The 15,485-nt window shown below is 42.2% G+C and overlaps 1 protein-coding gene across 1 annotated transcript in view; it reads right to left on the bottom strand.

Annotated features, from left to right (window-relative positions):
• The window catches only part of AMOTL1 (angiomotin like 1), a 185,636-nt gene that overhangs the window by 57,801 nt on the left and 112,350 nt on the right, over positions 1-15,485 (bottom strand). The window contains 2 exon segments of the mRNA XM_040340169.1: positions 105-1,005; positions 3,717-3,857. Coding sequence (XP_040196103.1) covers positions 105-1,005; positions 3,717-3,857 — 1,042 coding nt within the window.

Raw genomic sequence — 15,485 nt, 5'->3', positions numbered from 1 at the left:
TCATATCAGAAATTACATTAAGACATTACTACAAGAATAATTCATAATATGAGGAGTTTGAAAATACACTTTACGTTCCATTTATTAACAGAAATTCTCATTACCTGGTGATGTTATATTCTGGGGGAGGCTGGTAACGTAGAATAGAAACTTCAGTCCTAGCTGGTTGGGAGCTTGGATAGGTCTTCACCATTTCATGCACCATTGGGTGATGGTGTTCATTATAAAAATGTCCCTGCTCCTGCATTTTATTCACAGGAGTTGGAGCCTGTTTGATTTTGTGAGGATAGTCTGGTGGGGGACCCCTCTGTTCCATTTCCTTTCCTAATATTGGGACTGGAGAAGGGACACCATTTTTTAAACCTTTAATACTACCAGAAGTAGAGGAGTGCTGTTTGACTCCGTTCCTTTCAAGTGACATCATTATTCGCTCACTTAGAGAGCGCACATGACCTTGTTTGAGTTCTTTAAGTGCTTCATCTTGATGAGCCTGTCCACTGTTGGCCCGGCTTACAGTTGCCCGGCCCTCCGTTTTAGTTTTGTGGTTAGCCACCACACCAGCGACATAAAATCCGGGTCCCATAGGTCCTGGTTGGCCTCTAAAGAACTGCGATTGAGCCTTGGCCTCCTCGTAGGTAGGAAGCTCCTCGTTGTTGTGCTGGGACTGAGAGTTCCTCAGGGTTTTTTCCATCACGGTGTTGTCCACCTGATGTTCTTGCCCCTGTGGTTCTTGCCGGGCTGACTGGCTGACCATTTGTGGGTCTTCTTGAGTGAGGTTCTCTGTAGAGGAAACAGAGCTGGTGGTCACGTTGGTTGGTCCTGTAGTGCCTGTTGCCTGGTGCTGAATAGCAAGGAGGTTCATATTCTCATTGGGGTTGCCATATCTTAGCTGTTCTTGGATCAGTCTATGAAGTACAGTTCCTGAAGTCACATCTTCAGAACCTCGCATTTCCACCTCTGATATCCTGAGAAAGTTTTGAGGTAGGAAGTTGGACCTTTGTTCTTCTTGAAGATATAACAGTCAAGAAAAGTAAAAAGTAAGTAAAAAACACATGCAATACAATGCAAGTATATTTTCTATACTAATTTGAGCATTGAATGGCAAGAGCACATGTACTTATAGCAAAACTAAACTAAAAGGGGTTCCCCATAGTCAGTAAACAGCAAAAGAAACCTGTACTTTTTACTAGCAGTTATCATTCTTCTAACTACCTTGTCTAGAATACATGGCTACTGCTCCATTCAGAAAATCTGTTACCTTTAATCGGCTGCCACCAGGGCTCAAGTCCTGCGGGTACGCGTGGGAACGGAGTTCCTGCACTTTTTTAACAGCAGGAACTCAGTTCCCTTTGCAGGACTAGAGCAGCCGAGCCGCCCTAGCCAATCTTTCACTAAGCGGCGATGCCCAGCTCGAGTCACTGTCAGGGGCAGGCGAACCTTAGTAATCCTTTATGTTACTGGCCGCTTCCTGTATATGGATTCATCGGGTAGTGTGCGGGTATTCCGTCACTTCCTCGATGCCGCAATGTCTCCTGGGAGCTTTTGTCATTGTTCCTAGGCGACATTGCCGCGAGTTATCGCCGGATTTAGAAAGAACTGACGAAATACCTGCACACTACCCGATGAAGCCATATACAGGAAGCAGCCAGTAACATAAAGGATTTCTAAGGTACAGTGGATCGAAAAAAAAAACATGCGGTTTAGTAATTATGCATATGAGCGTATCATTTTTTATTTTTTTTTGGTGGGGGAGTGGATCTTGGGTGGGAGTTCCCACACTTTTTTCCCCAGGACTTGACCCCTGGCTGCCACAGTACTGTAAGGAAACTTAAGTGGGGTACACACTATAAGAAAATTGGATGAATATTCGTCCAATTTTCAAATCATCAAAAATAGGTACAGACTAACTTCACAGCCACTGACATGTTTCACACCAGTCACGGTGCTTAGTTATAGCTATGACTAAGCACCGTGCCTGGTGTGAAACATGTCAGCGGCTGTGCAGTTAGTCTGTACCTATTTTTGATGCCCTGGTTTTAAATTTTTCAATAAAGGTGAATATTTGGAGTGTGGCTATCAGGCTCCATGCACACTGAAGCTAACAAAAAGCTATAATAAAACGCCAGTAGCTTTGCAGGAAACCTTTCAACGTTTTTTGCAATAGCTTTAATCAGCGTTTTTCAGTGTAGCTTTTTTTTTACTTTTTTTTTCAATGGATAAAAAAACGCTGGCGCCAGTGTTTTTGAGCGTTTTGCGTTTTTTCCCGCCAAAAAACGACACTTTGAACGCAAATTTCGGGCATCCAGAAAAAAGCCAATAAACTCCAAAGCTCATTAACACTAAAAAACGCCCAGGTGTGCATAGGCTAACATAGAGTTCAGTTTATGGGCTTAAAAAAAAAAAAAGCCAAAACGCCAATAAACTGCAGTTTATCAGCTTCAGTGTGCATGGAGCCTTAATCAGTGTTTTTCAGTGTAGCTTTATTTTTTTCTTCAATGGATCAAAAAACACAAAAAAACGCTGGTGCCAGCGATGACTGTGGAGACAGCTGACCTTAGGAGAGGTAATTACCATGGAGCGGTGAACTCCCACTAGCCATTGTAATATATCAGGGGGTCTCCAAACTGTGGCCCTGGGGCCGGATGCGGCCCTTTGCTTGCCTTTATCCGGCCCTTGGGGCACTATTCCATCACTGACACCAACAATGGGGAATCATTTTTGTTGCTGAAACCACCAATGGGGCACTATTCATCCAACTGACACTATCAAAAGGGTACAATTGCTTCTATTGGCACCAACAATGGAGCACTAGTCCTCCCACTGACACCAAAGATATGGTATTGTTTACTCCCACTGGACATTTTCTACTCCCAATGGCCCCAGCCCGGCCCTCCTAAAGTCTGAAGGACAGCAAACTGGCCCTTTGTTTAGAAAGTTTGGAGACCCTAGTAATATATGACCAGTGTTAATTCTGATGTCAAATTTCGATTCAGATTTAGCCATAGTCATTTGACTAAAATACCATTTTAGTTTTAGTCAACTAAAATAGTGTTATTTTTTGTCTACAAAATGAACAGTGCTGCCAGCCCTTTTCCCAGATTGCATTTGCCAGAATGCAAGCTGGCAAAGTTTAGGACAGTGTCAAAAATGTTTGGAAGAACTTTGAAAAATGCAGCATTCCAGATGCAGATTATGCTGAGATCACTTAAATTGAATTTGATTTTGAATAAAGACATCAGAAAATGGAGGCAAAAATGTACTGAACTTTTGGACCTCCTTCATATAACCAGGGCCGGCCTTTGGGGTGTGCGAGCTATGCGGCTGCACAGGGCGCCATGGGCAACAGGGGCGCCGTGCGGCCATCGCAGCTTGCAAAATGTGAGTCGCAGCAGGGCCGGGCGGTCGGCGCTACCACTAGGCGGATTAGGAAGGCAGCCTCCTAGGTTGCACTGCCACCTAAGGGCTCCGCTGACTCTTGCCTCACCTCTTCTCCTCATTGTCACTCCCCAGGCTCCCGGCAGTGGATAGAGGGGCCCCGGACAGCCTCTTTGTGTATGTTTAGGTGACCAGGGGGCGAAGATGGGGGGGGGGGCGCCACAGGATTAGCTCGCACAGGGCGCCTGAACACCTAAGGCCAGCCCTGCATATAACGTATGGATTTCTTTGCATCAAGACAACCAAACAATACAGCTCTTTAGTAATAGACAACCCCATACCAGTTTGTTCTCTTGCAGAGTTTCCAGCTTCAGTTATCACAGTGGGCTGGTCATTGTTGTCAATGTACACTGGACAGTCCTGATACAGGTAGCCACTTTCCTCAAACTGGACACATAGACCGTAGTAAGGAGGGAGCGCACCTGAAACAAGAACACCATAGCTTTATTTAACATCTTTAGCTAACATGCAGTTAAACCCAACAGCCACTTGGCTTTATTTCATTTTTTAAACCTGCCCCATAAATATTGCCATTAATACTATTCACAACGTTATCCACTAGGACACATCTTAAAATACTGCACTGCAAAATTGGCCATTTATAAGGCCAACATTTTCCAGATGTATGACAGATGATCTAAGTATCTCTTTAAATAATCTAGTCTTGTAGGTGTTCACATCAGAACATAATTATGCCCAGAAATACTCACTACTGAACCTACAAGTTGGAAATTTACTTTCTTGAAGAAAGTTGTGCAAACCTTTTGAAGCATCACACAATGTACACTATATAGGCAACTATTTGTGGAGACCTGCCGATCACACATATACAGTAAGAACATGTTGGACATCCCATTGCAAAACCATGGGCATTATTACTTAGTTGCCCCCAACCCAGCTATTGCAGCCTCCACTCTTCTGGGAAGGGTTTCCACAAGATTCTGGAGTGAGTCTGTGGAAATTTGTGCCCATTCGGCCAAAAGGTCATTTGTCAGGTCAAGTACTTATGTTTTTAGAGCTGGGTCTCCCCCGTCCTGCCAATATAAAGATATAACACACTGTTCTGATTAATCCCAAAATAGTTCAAATGGTTAACATCAGGGCTCAATGCAGGCCACTCACATTCTTCCACACCAAGCTTGTCAAATCATGACTTTATGGATCTGGCTCAGGACAGTGGCATAGTCATGGCAGAAGAGCCTTCTCCAACTGTTGTCATTGGGTTGGAAGTAAACCACTGTATAAAATGTCTTTGTGCACTGTAGCATTAACACTACCGTCACTTGAACTCAATAATTTGGAAGGGTGTTTGCATAATTTTAACTATATAATGTATATTAAAAAACTTTTGACAATATTCTGCTATGATTGGCCAAGTCGAGAATATAACTGCATGGGTGCTAGTGGATCCACCATTCTATGCAAGGGATCTGATAACCATGGCCCCTCTAGGATTATATGCACACTACACTATTCCATGCTGTTACACTGTGAAATGGTAACATACCGAACAAACTTGAAATGGTACTATTAACTATTTTGCAAACATTGGTGTGGTCCCAAACTCTAATGGTGTCAGACATATCTGGAACTGATGTAAGAACAGGTACTATGTTATTCACATTAATGCTAACAGGCCACATTGCACAAAATATAGTTTGTCTTTATACTTAGCATCACCTTTACATTAGTTACACCCCAAATTGATATTCGAACTATGCAAGTTATGTAAAAAGTTTCAGATACAATCATACAACGCACTATAGCAATGTTCTCAATGCTTTAGTTTGCAGTCTATGTAAACGGCCCCCCTTACCACATTATATTAACAAATAATGGTACCCTGCTAACAACCGCATCAATCTTTTTTTTCGTTTTGGATGGAATGGGCAATAGTTAAAACCTCTGTCATCTTTTTCCTTCTGCCTGTATCTCATGGGAGATATTTCCCTTCACTTCCTGTCTCGGAGATACAATAGAAGTGAGTGGAAGTCTCTCCAAAGTGAGGCAAAATCCGCTCTGAGGCATTGTCACCATAATAGATGCCCCCTTTATAAAATATCCCACTACTCTTGCTGTGGTGACAAACTTAAAGCGGAACTTAAAGTGATTGCAAAGGATCATTTATTATTTAAACAAAAAAAAACTACACTGCAAAAGGTTTGCACAGAGCAGCGCTAATCCTCCTCTTCTGGGGTCCCCCGCCAGCACTCCTGGCTTCCCCTAAAGTCCCCCCTTAGGCACCACAGGCCCTATGATCCATAGGCATAGCCCTGAGTGTCCCCTGCTTTCTGTGGAGGCACTTGTGTGTGCTCCCTACCAATCCATGCTATTTGTGTTAATAAGACACACAGAGCGGGGCTTGGCCCCGCCTCTCTGGCTGTGATTGACAGCAGCGTAAGCCAATGGCCCCCACTGCTGTATCTGAGCCAATAAAGAGGGAGAGAGCAGACTCGACTCTCGTGCACGTCGCTGGATTGAGATCGGGCACAGGTAAGTATTTAGGGGGAACTGCGGGAGGAGCTGCCTACACTGCATGCAGAAGTTTTTTTTATTCAGTAAGGTAAAAAATCTGCAGCCATCTCCAGTAAGGGCAGATGATTCATGTAGCGTTTACTTTCTAAAATCCTATAAACATATTCGCCATATTCGCCAGCACACCAAGGATCATTTAAAAAAACGTCCACATTTTTTTAATGCATATTAGCGATCAAAAAAGCTTTTTGGATCGCTAATATGCATTAAAAAACTGTGGAAGTTTTTTTTTAAATGATCCTTGGTGTGCTGGCGAATATGTTTGTATGATTTGCTTTCCGGTTCCCAGCTGGTAATCGTTTCAGCACCCTTTTACTTATTGGCCATTTTCCTGGAAGGTGTGCAATTGGAACATTTTTTAAAATCCATCTGCCCTTATCTCAGACATGTGCCTGCTGAGGGTGGTTAGCTGAAAAAGCCTCTCCTCCCCTCATCAGGAGGAAAAAAAATGCCCATGAAGACTCCTGGGATGCATGAAATTATTTTGGCCTAGGTCAGAAACCAGGAAACAACTGAAGAAATGTACAAAAAAATAAAAATTAAAACAAACACCGGTAAATATAATATACCTTCCTATCTATTTCCTACGGCCAGTCACATAAGGATTAAAAAAAGTTAATGTTGATTGAGAGTTTAGTGAGTGCTAATGTGTGAAGCCTCGTACACACGACCGAGGAACTCGACTAGCGAAACACATCGTTTTCCTCGTCAAGTTCCTTGTTAGGCTGTCGAGGAACTCGACAAGCCAATTTTCTCTATTCCTATCAAGGAAATAGAGAACATGCTCTCTTTTTGGCTCGTTGAGTTTCTCGGCAGTTTCCTTGACGAAAATGTACACACGACCGGTTTCCTCGGCAAAAAAATATCTCCCAGCAAGTTTCTTGCTGGTTTTTGCCGAGAAACTCGGTCGTGTGTACGAGGCCTGAGGTACAGGGGTTCTAACCTTCCCTACTCCAAGCATAACACGAAAAAGTTTTGGGTTTTAGATTAATTATCAAGTTTTCGAAGTCACATGGAAAGTCGACTTTAAAGTGTAGATAAACCCTGAACAGCATAAGACATTTGGGGATTGTTCCTCATTTAAAACCAACATGCATCCACCTAGAACAGAGCACTTATAAAAGATGCATACGGTGCGGCTGCTCGATATACAGCTTACTAAACCCTTTGGCTTTTCTACTAAGATGGAATCTCTGCAGAGAGAATATTGATATGCGTGATCTCAGATCCAAAAATAAACTAAATGTATCTACTCGCTGAGCATGAACGCTAACACATATAATATAAATAATAATAATGCCATCAATAACAGCAATAATCATACATAATTATACATAGCAGGATTTCTACGTGTACAATAATAGCAACCAATTTACGGTTATATTAAAAGGGGGCGGCCCAGAAAGACCCAGCAATGTGAAGAATCTTGAAAAGGGGAAAAGATGGTAATTATATACAAAGCAACGACTTTACAGGCATAGAAAAGAATTAACATGATAACTGGGTCTAGTAGGCTTCCCTAGTGAATAAAGCGGCATTTCCAGGTGTTGAAAGTGTAAAACTGTATTGCAAGACAACCTTTCTCTCCCCTTCATCAACATGGCAATGACATTTAAAAAACAAAAATTCAGTTTTCTTTACATCCTATTATTTCAGGCTCAGCAATGTCATCACTGGGTATCTGTGCTTCATTTAATGCAGGCAGATCATGGAAGGGGTGAGCCAGGGACAGTTCAGCTGGGTTGGAAAGGGGTAGATAAGCCATTCTCAACCAGGGTTCCATGAAACTCTAGGGTTCCCCAAGAGGTTGAGCTGTGGCTGATTGACTTGCTTTTTGGTGGTGTCCAAGACTAATGGCAGTTGGCAAAGTCAGTAGCATGGTCCAATTCAATCATCTATTTAGCTGTCTGTAATGCCGCGTACACACAAACGGAATTCCCGACAGAAAAAACTTGGATGATTTTTCCGACGGAATTCCGCTCAAGCTTGGCTTGCATACACACGGTCACACAAAAGTTCTCTAAACTTACGAGCGTTAAGAACACGGTGATGTTCAACACTACGACGAGGTGAGAAAAATAAGTTCAATGCTTCCGAGGATGCATCGGATTGTTTCCGAGCATGCATGTTTTTTTGCGTGATGGAAAACCATACAATCGGATTTTCCGATAGGAATTCTTTCCGTCTGGAAAATTAAGAACCTGCTCTCTATTTTTTGCTGGAGGGAATTCCGACAGAAAAAGTCAGATGAAGAATACACATGGTCGGAATTCCTGACCAAAAGCTCCCATAGGACTTTTTCTGTCGGGAATTCCGACCGTGTGTATGGGACTTAAGAGTGGCATTCTGACCACCACTGCAAGTAATGGATTCTTCCTACTGACCACTAATTTAAGAGCCATTTTTGCTGTTGACCACTGATTATTAAAGTTTAGTAGGAGTTCCCTGAGAACTGAAAATTATTTGAGGGGTTCTTTGGGGTAAAAAGGTTCAGAAAAGCTGGGCTAGATGATGCTGGACCTCCTTCAACAGGCTCAACTAGACTTGCTGCAACTTCTAAAGCTCTAAGTGTACAGTAAATTAGAGTAAGCAATTTTAGTACATACAGTGAGCTTGTACAATTCTGCAAGGTTGACGATAAGGCTGGAGTTTAGATTTAAGATTTAGATATAGTGTCACCTGACAAGAACTCTTGATTGGATCAAACATGCCTGGGGGAAGGGCTGAGTTGGGCCGGAACAGAATTTTTCTCAGGTGCCTCTGCGAACCCTTCCATGGTAAACAGTATCGCTACTGCCAAGCATCAAATCCCACCCCCTGATTGGAACCAGGCTGCCTTTCCAGAGCCCCCTCTACTTTTACCTCTTTTCTCCCTGTTATTGGAGCTCTAGATTTCACCCGGGCTTGACAGATCCTAAGTTCAAAGCTTTTCTATTTAACCAATTTAGAGCTGCCGCTTTGCCCAGGGAACTCACTGGAGAACTATAGAAGACATCAGGAAAGACAAAACTCATTCCATCCTCTCTGTGCCCCATCCTTGGTGTTATTGGCAGGATTAGTGCCCCATCATTGGTGTCACTGGGAGGAATTGGGCTGGAGAAAAGCAAGCAAAGGGCCACATCTGGCCCCCGGGCCTGCAGTTTGGAGATCACTGGTTTAGAGAAAAGGCCAGAAACATGTCGAATTCACCTAACCCCACTCTCGCGGTGTAGATACAAGAGATCCCTTATGATCCACTTACTGAATGCAGCAAAAATCTGCATCCCTCAAAAACAGAAATGCTCAGATCCCCTAATGGTGGGGTGAATGAAATTGCTGAAATGGAACATTTAATGGCAGATGTGAGGCAGAAAGAAGAGCAGTACCGCAAAACATGGTATGATTTTCAATACTCCAGTGACTACAGCGCCTATGTGTCCTCTTTGCTTCCTTAGCAAATTCAACCAGAGGTCAAAGGTAAATAGAGATGTTAGAGTAGGTGGCATGGGTTGTGGGGTGCTGGTTTGGCCTCTGGAGTCCGGCTGTACTATCACCTTCACTTCTCTCCACCCCTCCCCCCTTTTTTTTATTTCTTCCTAAAAGATTTAGATAGAGTAAAGTAAGGATAAGCATTTGGTAAGTGATGAAGCAAGAGGACCCAATCATTATCTTTTCTAAGAAGAAAAGGGAACAATTCCCATTCTGTGGCCATTCTAATGCCATGTATACACAGTCGTTTTTCGGCATGAAAAAAAATGACATTTTTAAAAACGTCATTTAAAATCATCGTGTGTGGGCGTCACGTTGTTTTTCGGCTTCTGGTGTCGTTTTTCGGGTAGTAAAAAAAGATTGTGTGTGGGCTAAAACGTCGTTTTAAACCCGCGCATGCCCAGAAGCCAGTTATGAGACGGGAGCGCTCGTTCTGGTAAAACTACCATTCATAATGGAGTAAGCACATTCATCACGCTATAACAGACAAAAAAGCGTGAATCATCTTTTACTAACAAGTAACCAGCTAAAAGCAGCCCAAAGGCGAATGGAACTTCCCCTTCAGAGTGCCGTTGTACGTGTTGTACGCCACCGTGCTTTTTTCATCATTTTTCAAAAACGATGGTGTGTGGGCAACGTCGTTTTTAATGATGAAGTTGGAAAAACATTGTTTTTTGGACATGCTGAAAAATGACATTTTTTTTCATGCCGAAAACGACCGTGTGTACGTGGCATAAGCATGATAATTGACTTACGATAGTGGTCAACCATTTTTGTTGATGTCAATGTCTATGATTCACTTTCTCTCTTTGTCCCGGGGACCACTCCAGGACAGGAATAGACAGGACAGGTCTCTTTGAAAAGATTTTCTCTCATTTCTGGTTGTGTCACCAAGTCAGGGGTCAAGCAAAGGAAAACCTTCCCGATGGAACACAGACAACAAAACAGGGAGTCTTGCTTTTTGATATTCGTTAAAGCTCCTGCTCACCTTTAAAGTATTTCTAAAGGCAGAATTTTTTTTTGCTTTGGAGGTTTTGCATATCAGAATCTTTTTACTGTGTACATATGATCGGTTTATCCGATGGACTGTTTTCATCAGACAAACTGATCGCGTGTGGGCCCCATCAGTCTTTTTTCCATCGGTGTAAAAAAAAAAAACATGTTTTACATTTTTCCGATGGATAAAAAAATGATAGTAAATTCCGATCGTCTGTGTGGAACTCCATCGGAGAAAAATTCACGCATGCTCAGAATCAAGTCAACGCATGCTCGGAAGCATTGAACTTCATTTTTTTTGGCTCCTCGTAGTGTTTTACATCACAGCGTTTTGGCACGGACGGAATTTAGTCTGATAGCGTGTTTGCAATACTGATGAAAATCAGCTTCATCGGATATCCAACAAAAAAATCCATCGGATTTTATTCCATCAGAAATCCGATCGTGTGTGCAAGGCTTAAAGGTCTCGTACCCCAAAGAAGTTAAATACTCCCTTTCGGCAGCAGTTTTCTTTCCTTTGAAATTTAAAATGGGATCACAATTTAATAAAAAAGCACTTTAGTAGAATGCCGTGGAAATTTCTGAATGCACCATCCATAGACAGAACAGGTTTATTAGAGGTTCACGGTTATGGTCTTTCCATTGTAAGAAGGTTTCAGATGGGCCATCAGTTAGTGCAGTACTTCTGTCATGACAGAGAACTCATAAATGAGCAATAGAAGTGAGAGATTTGAGCTCATGGGGCCATCTGAATGAAATATGCTGAGTTGCTTATCCAAAAAAAGAGACTGAATACATTTTTTATACACATTGCAGTCATATTCACTCCTCAATATCAGGATGATAAAGGAGATCTCTGGATGAAGTAAAAAAAATGCTTAGATGCTACTGTCGATTTTTTTTAAATCATAATAAGGTTGTGTCCCCAAATATAACTTATCCTACAGCAACTTGTCACAGTAAGATACTCTATCGTTCAGCATCATACTTCCATTTACAAACCCCCACGTATGGATATGTTGGTCTTTCTGCTTGGCTTTCCATCATGCAGGGCAGCACCACATCTATTGTAATGTACAAATGTACAATGTCTTTGCGCATTTTTCATGGAATAAAACACGTGAGTAGAGTTTTTGGGACTTGATATTTTAATCCTTATGGTAAGTTGGCATTCTAGATGTTGTATTTGGTATGTTGACAAGGTGATGGTAGGCACGTCAGCAGGGGGTCATCATTATTTGGCATTTTGTTGGTGTGCCCACAGAACCAGTAGAATACTTATAGTCAAGGTAAGGGGCTTGGATACTCCTAGAGTCTGATGAAAGGAAAATACAGAAAATGCCAAAATCAAAAGCACTGCTGAGGATCGATTGCCGAAGGAGGTAGTTGGACAACAGCTCAAAGCTGTGTAAAAACCATCTGACAATGTACAAAAACGGAACAGAGAAATGGGCATGTATTGCGGGAATGATCTTATTTTTACCCAGACATATAGCCCAGACACCCTTATCACCCCTGTCAGATTTGTTTTTTGCCATCTGTGTCCCATTGCAGAGATTTTTCTTTACTTCCTGTCCCATAGTCAAACAGGAAATGAAAGGAAATCCCTGCAAATTATAGGAATTCCTTGGGGACCCCCAGGTCACCAGAACTAGTGTCCTCATTGGAAGATTTCCTCTATTACTTTTCTGGGGACAACCCAAAACTTGGGATTTTCTTTTACTTACAATGATAATGGTTAACAGGACAAATAGAGAGGGTGCATCGCACTAATGGGGAACAGACTGCAATAAAACCTGGCAAGTGTTCCAATCCATCTCCACTCTGTCCAAAACAAAACAAAAGTTTAGTTATCCTTTAACCCCATCCTGCCGACGTAACGCAAATATGTGGTCTTCGACTTAACCCCTTAAAGTGGAGGTTCCATCAAAAAATAATTTTGCTTTAAAGTGTAGCTTAGACCTAAAAAATAAAAAATATTTTACTCACCTTGAAATGCCTGTTGCTATGCGGTCCCACGAAATCTGCCTTCCTATTCACCGAAGATCCTGACGTCAGCTCCCTCGGCTCCTAACAGCGCTAATGCTCCTGGGAAATGATGACTCATGATGTCGGGCGCCTCCCCTGTGCAAGAATCGCGTTACTACTAGACCGGAAGTGACACGATTCTAATGCTGTGTGACGGTCCCGGCTTGTTGTTGATGATGGGTTGCCATCACAACGGCGAACACTTCCGCAACCGACGCTCGTTGTGATGGCAACCCAAGTTGTTGATGTCTACGGCATGCCTGCGCCGTAGACATTGGTCTATTCTTTTTGGCAAATATCTCCTAAACCGTGTAGATTCAGGAGATATTGCAAACACCTACAGGTAAGCCTTAATCTTACCTGTAGGTGTAACTTCCCTCGGAGGGTTTACAACCACTTTAACCTCCCTGGCGGTATGATTCTGTCTGGAATTACGTACCAAAAGCGGTACAATTATTTGCAAGGAAATTTGGCATTTAATACTGTAGGCCTGTAATTCTTAGGAATAACTCACTTAAATCTGACCAAACAAGAGTCTAATAGGCATCCCGGGTATGACATTTTTTTAAAAACAAAATTATAATATAATAAATAATTATAAATAATTATAACAAATAATAATATAATTCGAATAAAAATTATTCAATAATGTAATCAAATCAAAATCACTGAAATTTTCTCAGTTGCAAAATTGTCGCTGTCATTATTATTATTTTTTTTATGACGAATTTCCCCACAAATCGCTATCGCACAATTCTGCAGGTGATTATAATTTATTATCGCTGTTTTCTAGCTGATCTAAAACCATTTTTGACATAAAGGGACACTTTTGGTTGCTATGGACAATCTACAGTTTGCAGAAAGAAAGAACAGTTTTTATTATATAAAATGACATGTAGGGCACTGGGCAGACCACTAGGGACAAGGGGGGTGTGTATTTTTTACATACAGTACTGTAATCTATAAGATTACAGTATACTGTATGTATAGTGTTTGTTTACGTTTTTGAATTTGGCGCCGATCTCTGCTCCCGTGCATCGTAACGTCGCAGGGAACGGAGTTCGGCGGCACAGGAGGACGTTGTGTGAATCGAGCGAGGTCCCGCTCGCTCACACAGCGCGGTGGCATCGCTGGATCCAGGACAAGGTAAGCCAGCGCACGCTGCAGGCTCTGCATATCTACCCCGAGCGTGACTCGGGGATACCGCCAGGAGGGTTAATGCAAGTACTAGTATCTTGGCATATTAGGGGGCTTGGTAACCCAGTAAAGAGAACAGCTATATTTACTACATTGAAACTATTTTCTCTGTCTATTATTTGCCTGCAGGAGACTCATTTAAATACACACAAGTTAAATAATTTGAAGCGTTCACAATAAAGCAGACAATACCATTCTACTTATACTACCTAATCTAGAGGTGTTTCTATATCGATAGCAAATTAAGCTGATTTTTCCTGCAGACAGGTACAAACATACATTAAAGGTTGCTATACCTTTTTATATTATACAATGTACAGAAAATCATATGTGTTAGCTAATATTTATATATTTCCCCTGTTTTGGTGACAACTGTAAAATGTTGGATTAACCGCGACTATGAGGCCTCGTACACACGACCGTTTTCCTGAACAGAATCCATCAAGAAAATTGTTGGCAGAGCTTTTTTGCCGAGAAAAACGGTCGTGTGTATGTTTTTCATCGAGAAAACTGTCGTGGATCTCGACGAGAAAAAAAGAGAACAAGTTCTCTTTTTTCTCGTCGGGAGTCTCAATTTCCTCGTCGGGCTGGTTTACGATGAGAAACACGTTTGTGTGTATGCTTAGAAACCCGCGCATGCTCAGAATAAAGTATGAGACGGGAGCGCACCTTCGGTAAAACTACCGTTCGTAATGGAGATAGCACATTTGTCACGCTGTAACAGACTGAAAAGCGCGAATCGTCTCTCACCAAACTTTTAATTAACACGCAGTAACATGAGATTAGTAAAAGCAACAACAAGGGTGGCGCCATTGGAATGGAACTTCCCCTTTATAGTGCCGTCGTACGTGTTGTACGTCACCGTGTTTGAGAAACGATGAGATTTTGTCTTGACAGTGTGTACGCAAGGAAAGCTTGACAAGATTCTCGACAAGCCTGACAAGAAACTCGTCTAGGAAAACGATGTTTCTTTTATGACGAGTTTCTCGGTCATGTGTACGAGGCCTGAAGCCTCGTACACACGACCGAGGAACTCGACGGGCGAAACACATCGTTTTCCTCGTCGAGTTCCTTGTTAGGCTGTCGAGGAACTCGACAAGGCAAGTTTCTCCATTCCCGTCGAGGAAAAAGAAGACATGCTCTCTTTTTGGCTCGACGGGATCCTCGTCGAAAAATGTACACACGACCGGTTTCCTCTGCAAAAAAAAAATCCCAGCAAGTTTCTTGCTAGTTTTTGCCGAGTGTTTAATGCCTGACTCTCAGGAAAATGGGCAATGGTACAAAATGAGAGGGTGAATCTACCTAGTGGGGACACAGACAGCAATAAAAAACTGAGAAGGGTTCTTAAAGGAGAATTGTACAAAAAAAACAAGAGTGGTTAAACCCACAGTGCTTTTTTTTACCACCACTATCCCTTTATATTGGCTTTTGGAATTTACAAATGCAGCAATTTAGAAATCAGATGAAAGATTCAGGGCTGGAAAACACTTTTTGATAGATAAAAGTGCATTTTACATACAATTATATAGATCAGACCAAAATGAGGGACAAATGAGGAGGAATGAGGGACAGAGCGACATTGCTCCAAATCAGGGACAGTTGGGAGCTATGGGTAATGCAGTACCATGTGATCTGGTGCAAATCAATGCACTGCATTTGGGGTGTCGTTAAGAATATATAAAAACCCCCAGCAGATTGCACACGCAGTGCGTACGCATGGAACGTGCCTTTCCCGCACTGTGTCCTGGTGTGAACCGGCCCTGAATAGAGATCTACTTGAAATAGAGAAAACAGTGACATATTTCGGGGACAAAGCTTCGAAATCC

The sequence above is a fragment of the Rana temporaria genome, chromosome 2, assembly GCF_905171775.1.
Source record: "Rana temporaria chromosome 2, aRanTem1.1, whole genome shotgun sequence".
NCBI classification, from domain to species: Eukaryota; Metazoa; Chordata; class Amphibia; order Anura; family Ranidae; genus Rana; species Rana temporaria.
Note: the sequence above shows the minus strand (reverse complement) of the source record. Positions and strands in the feature narration are given on the sequence as shown.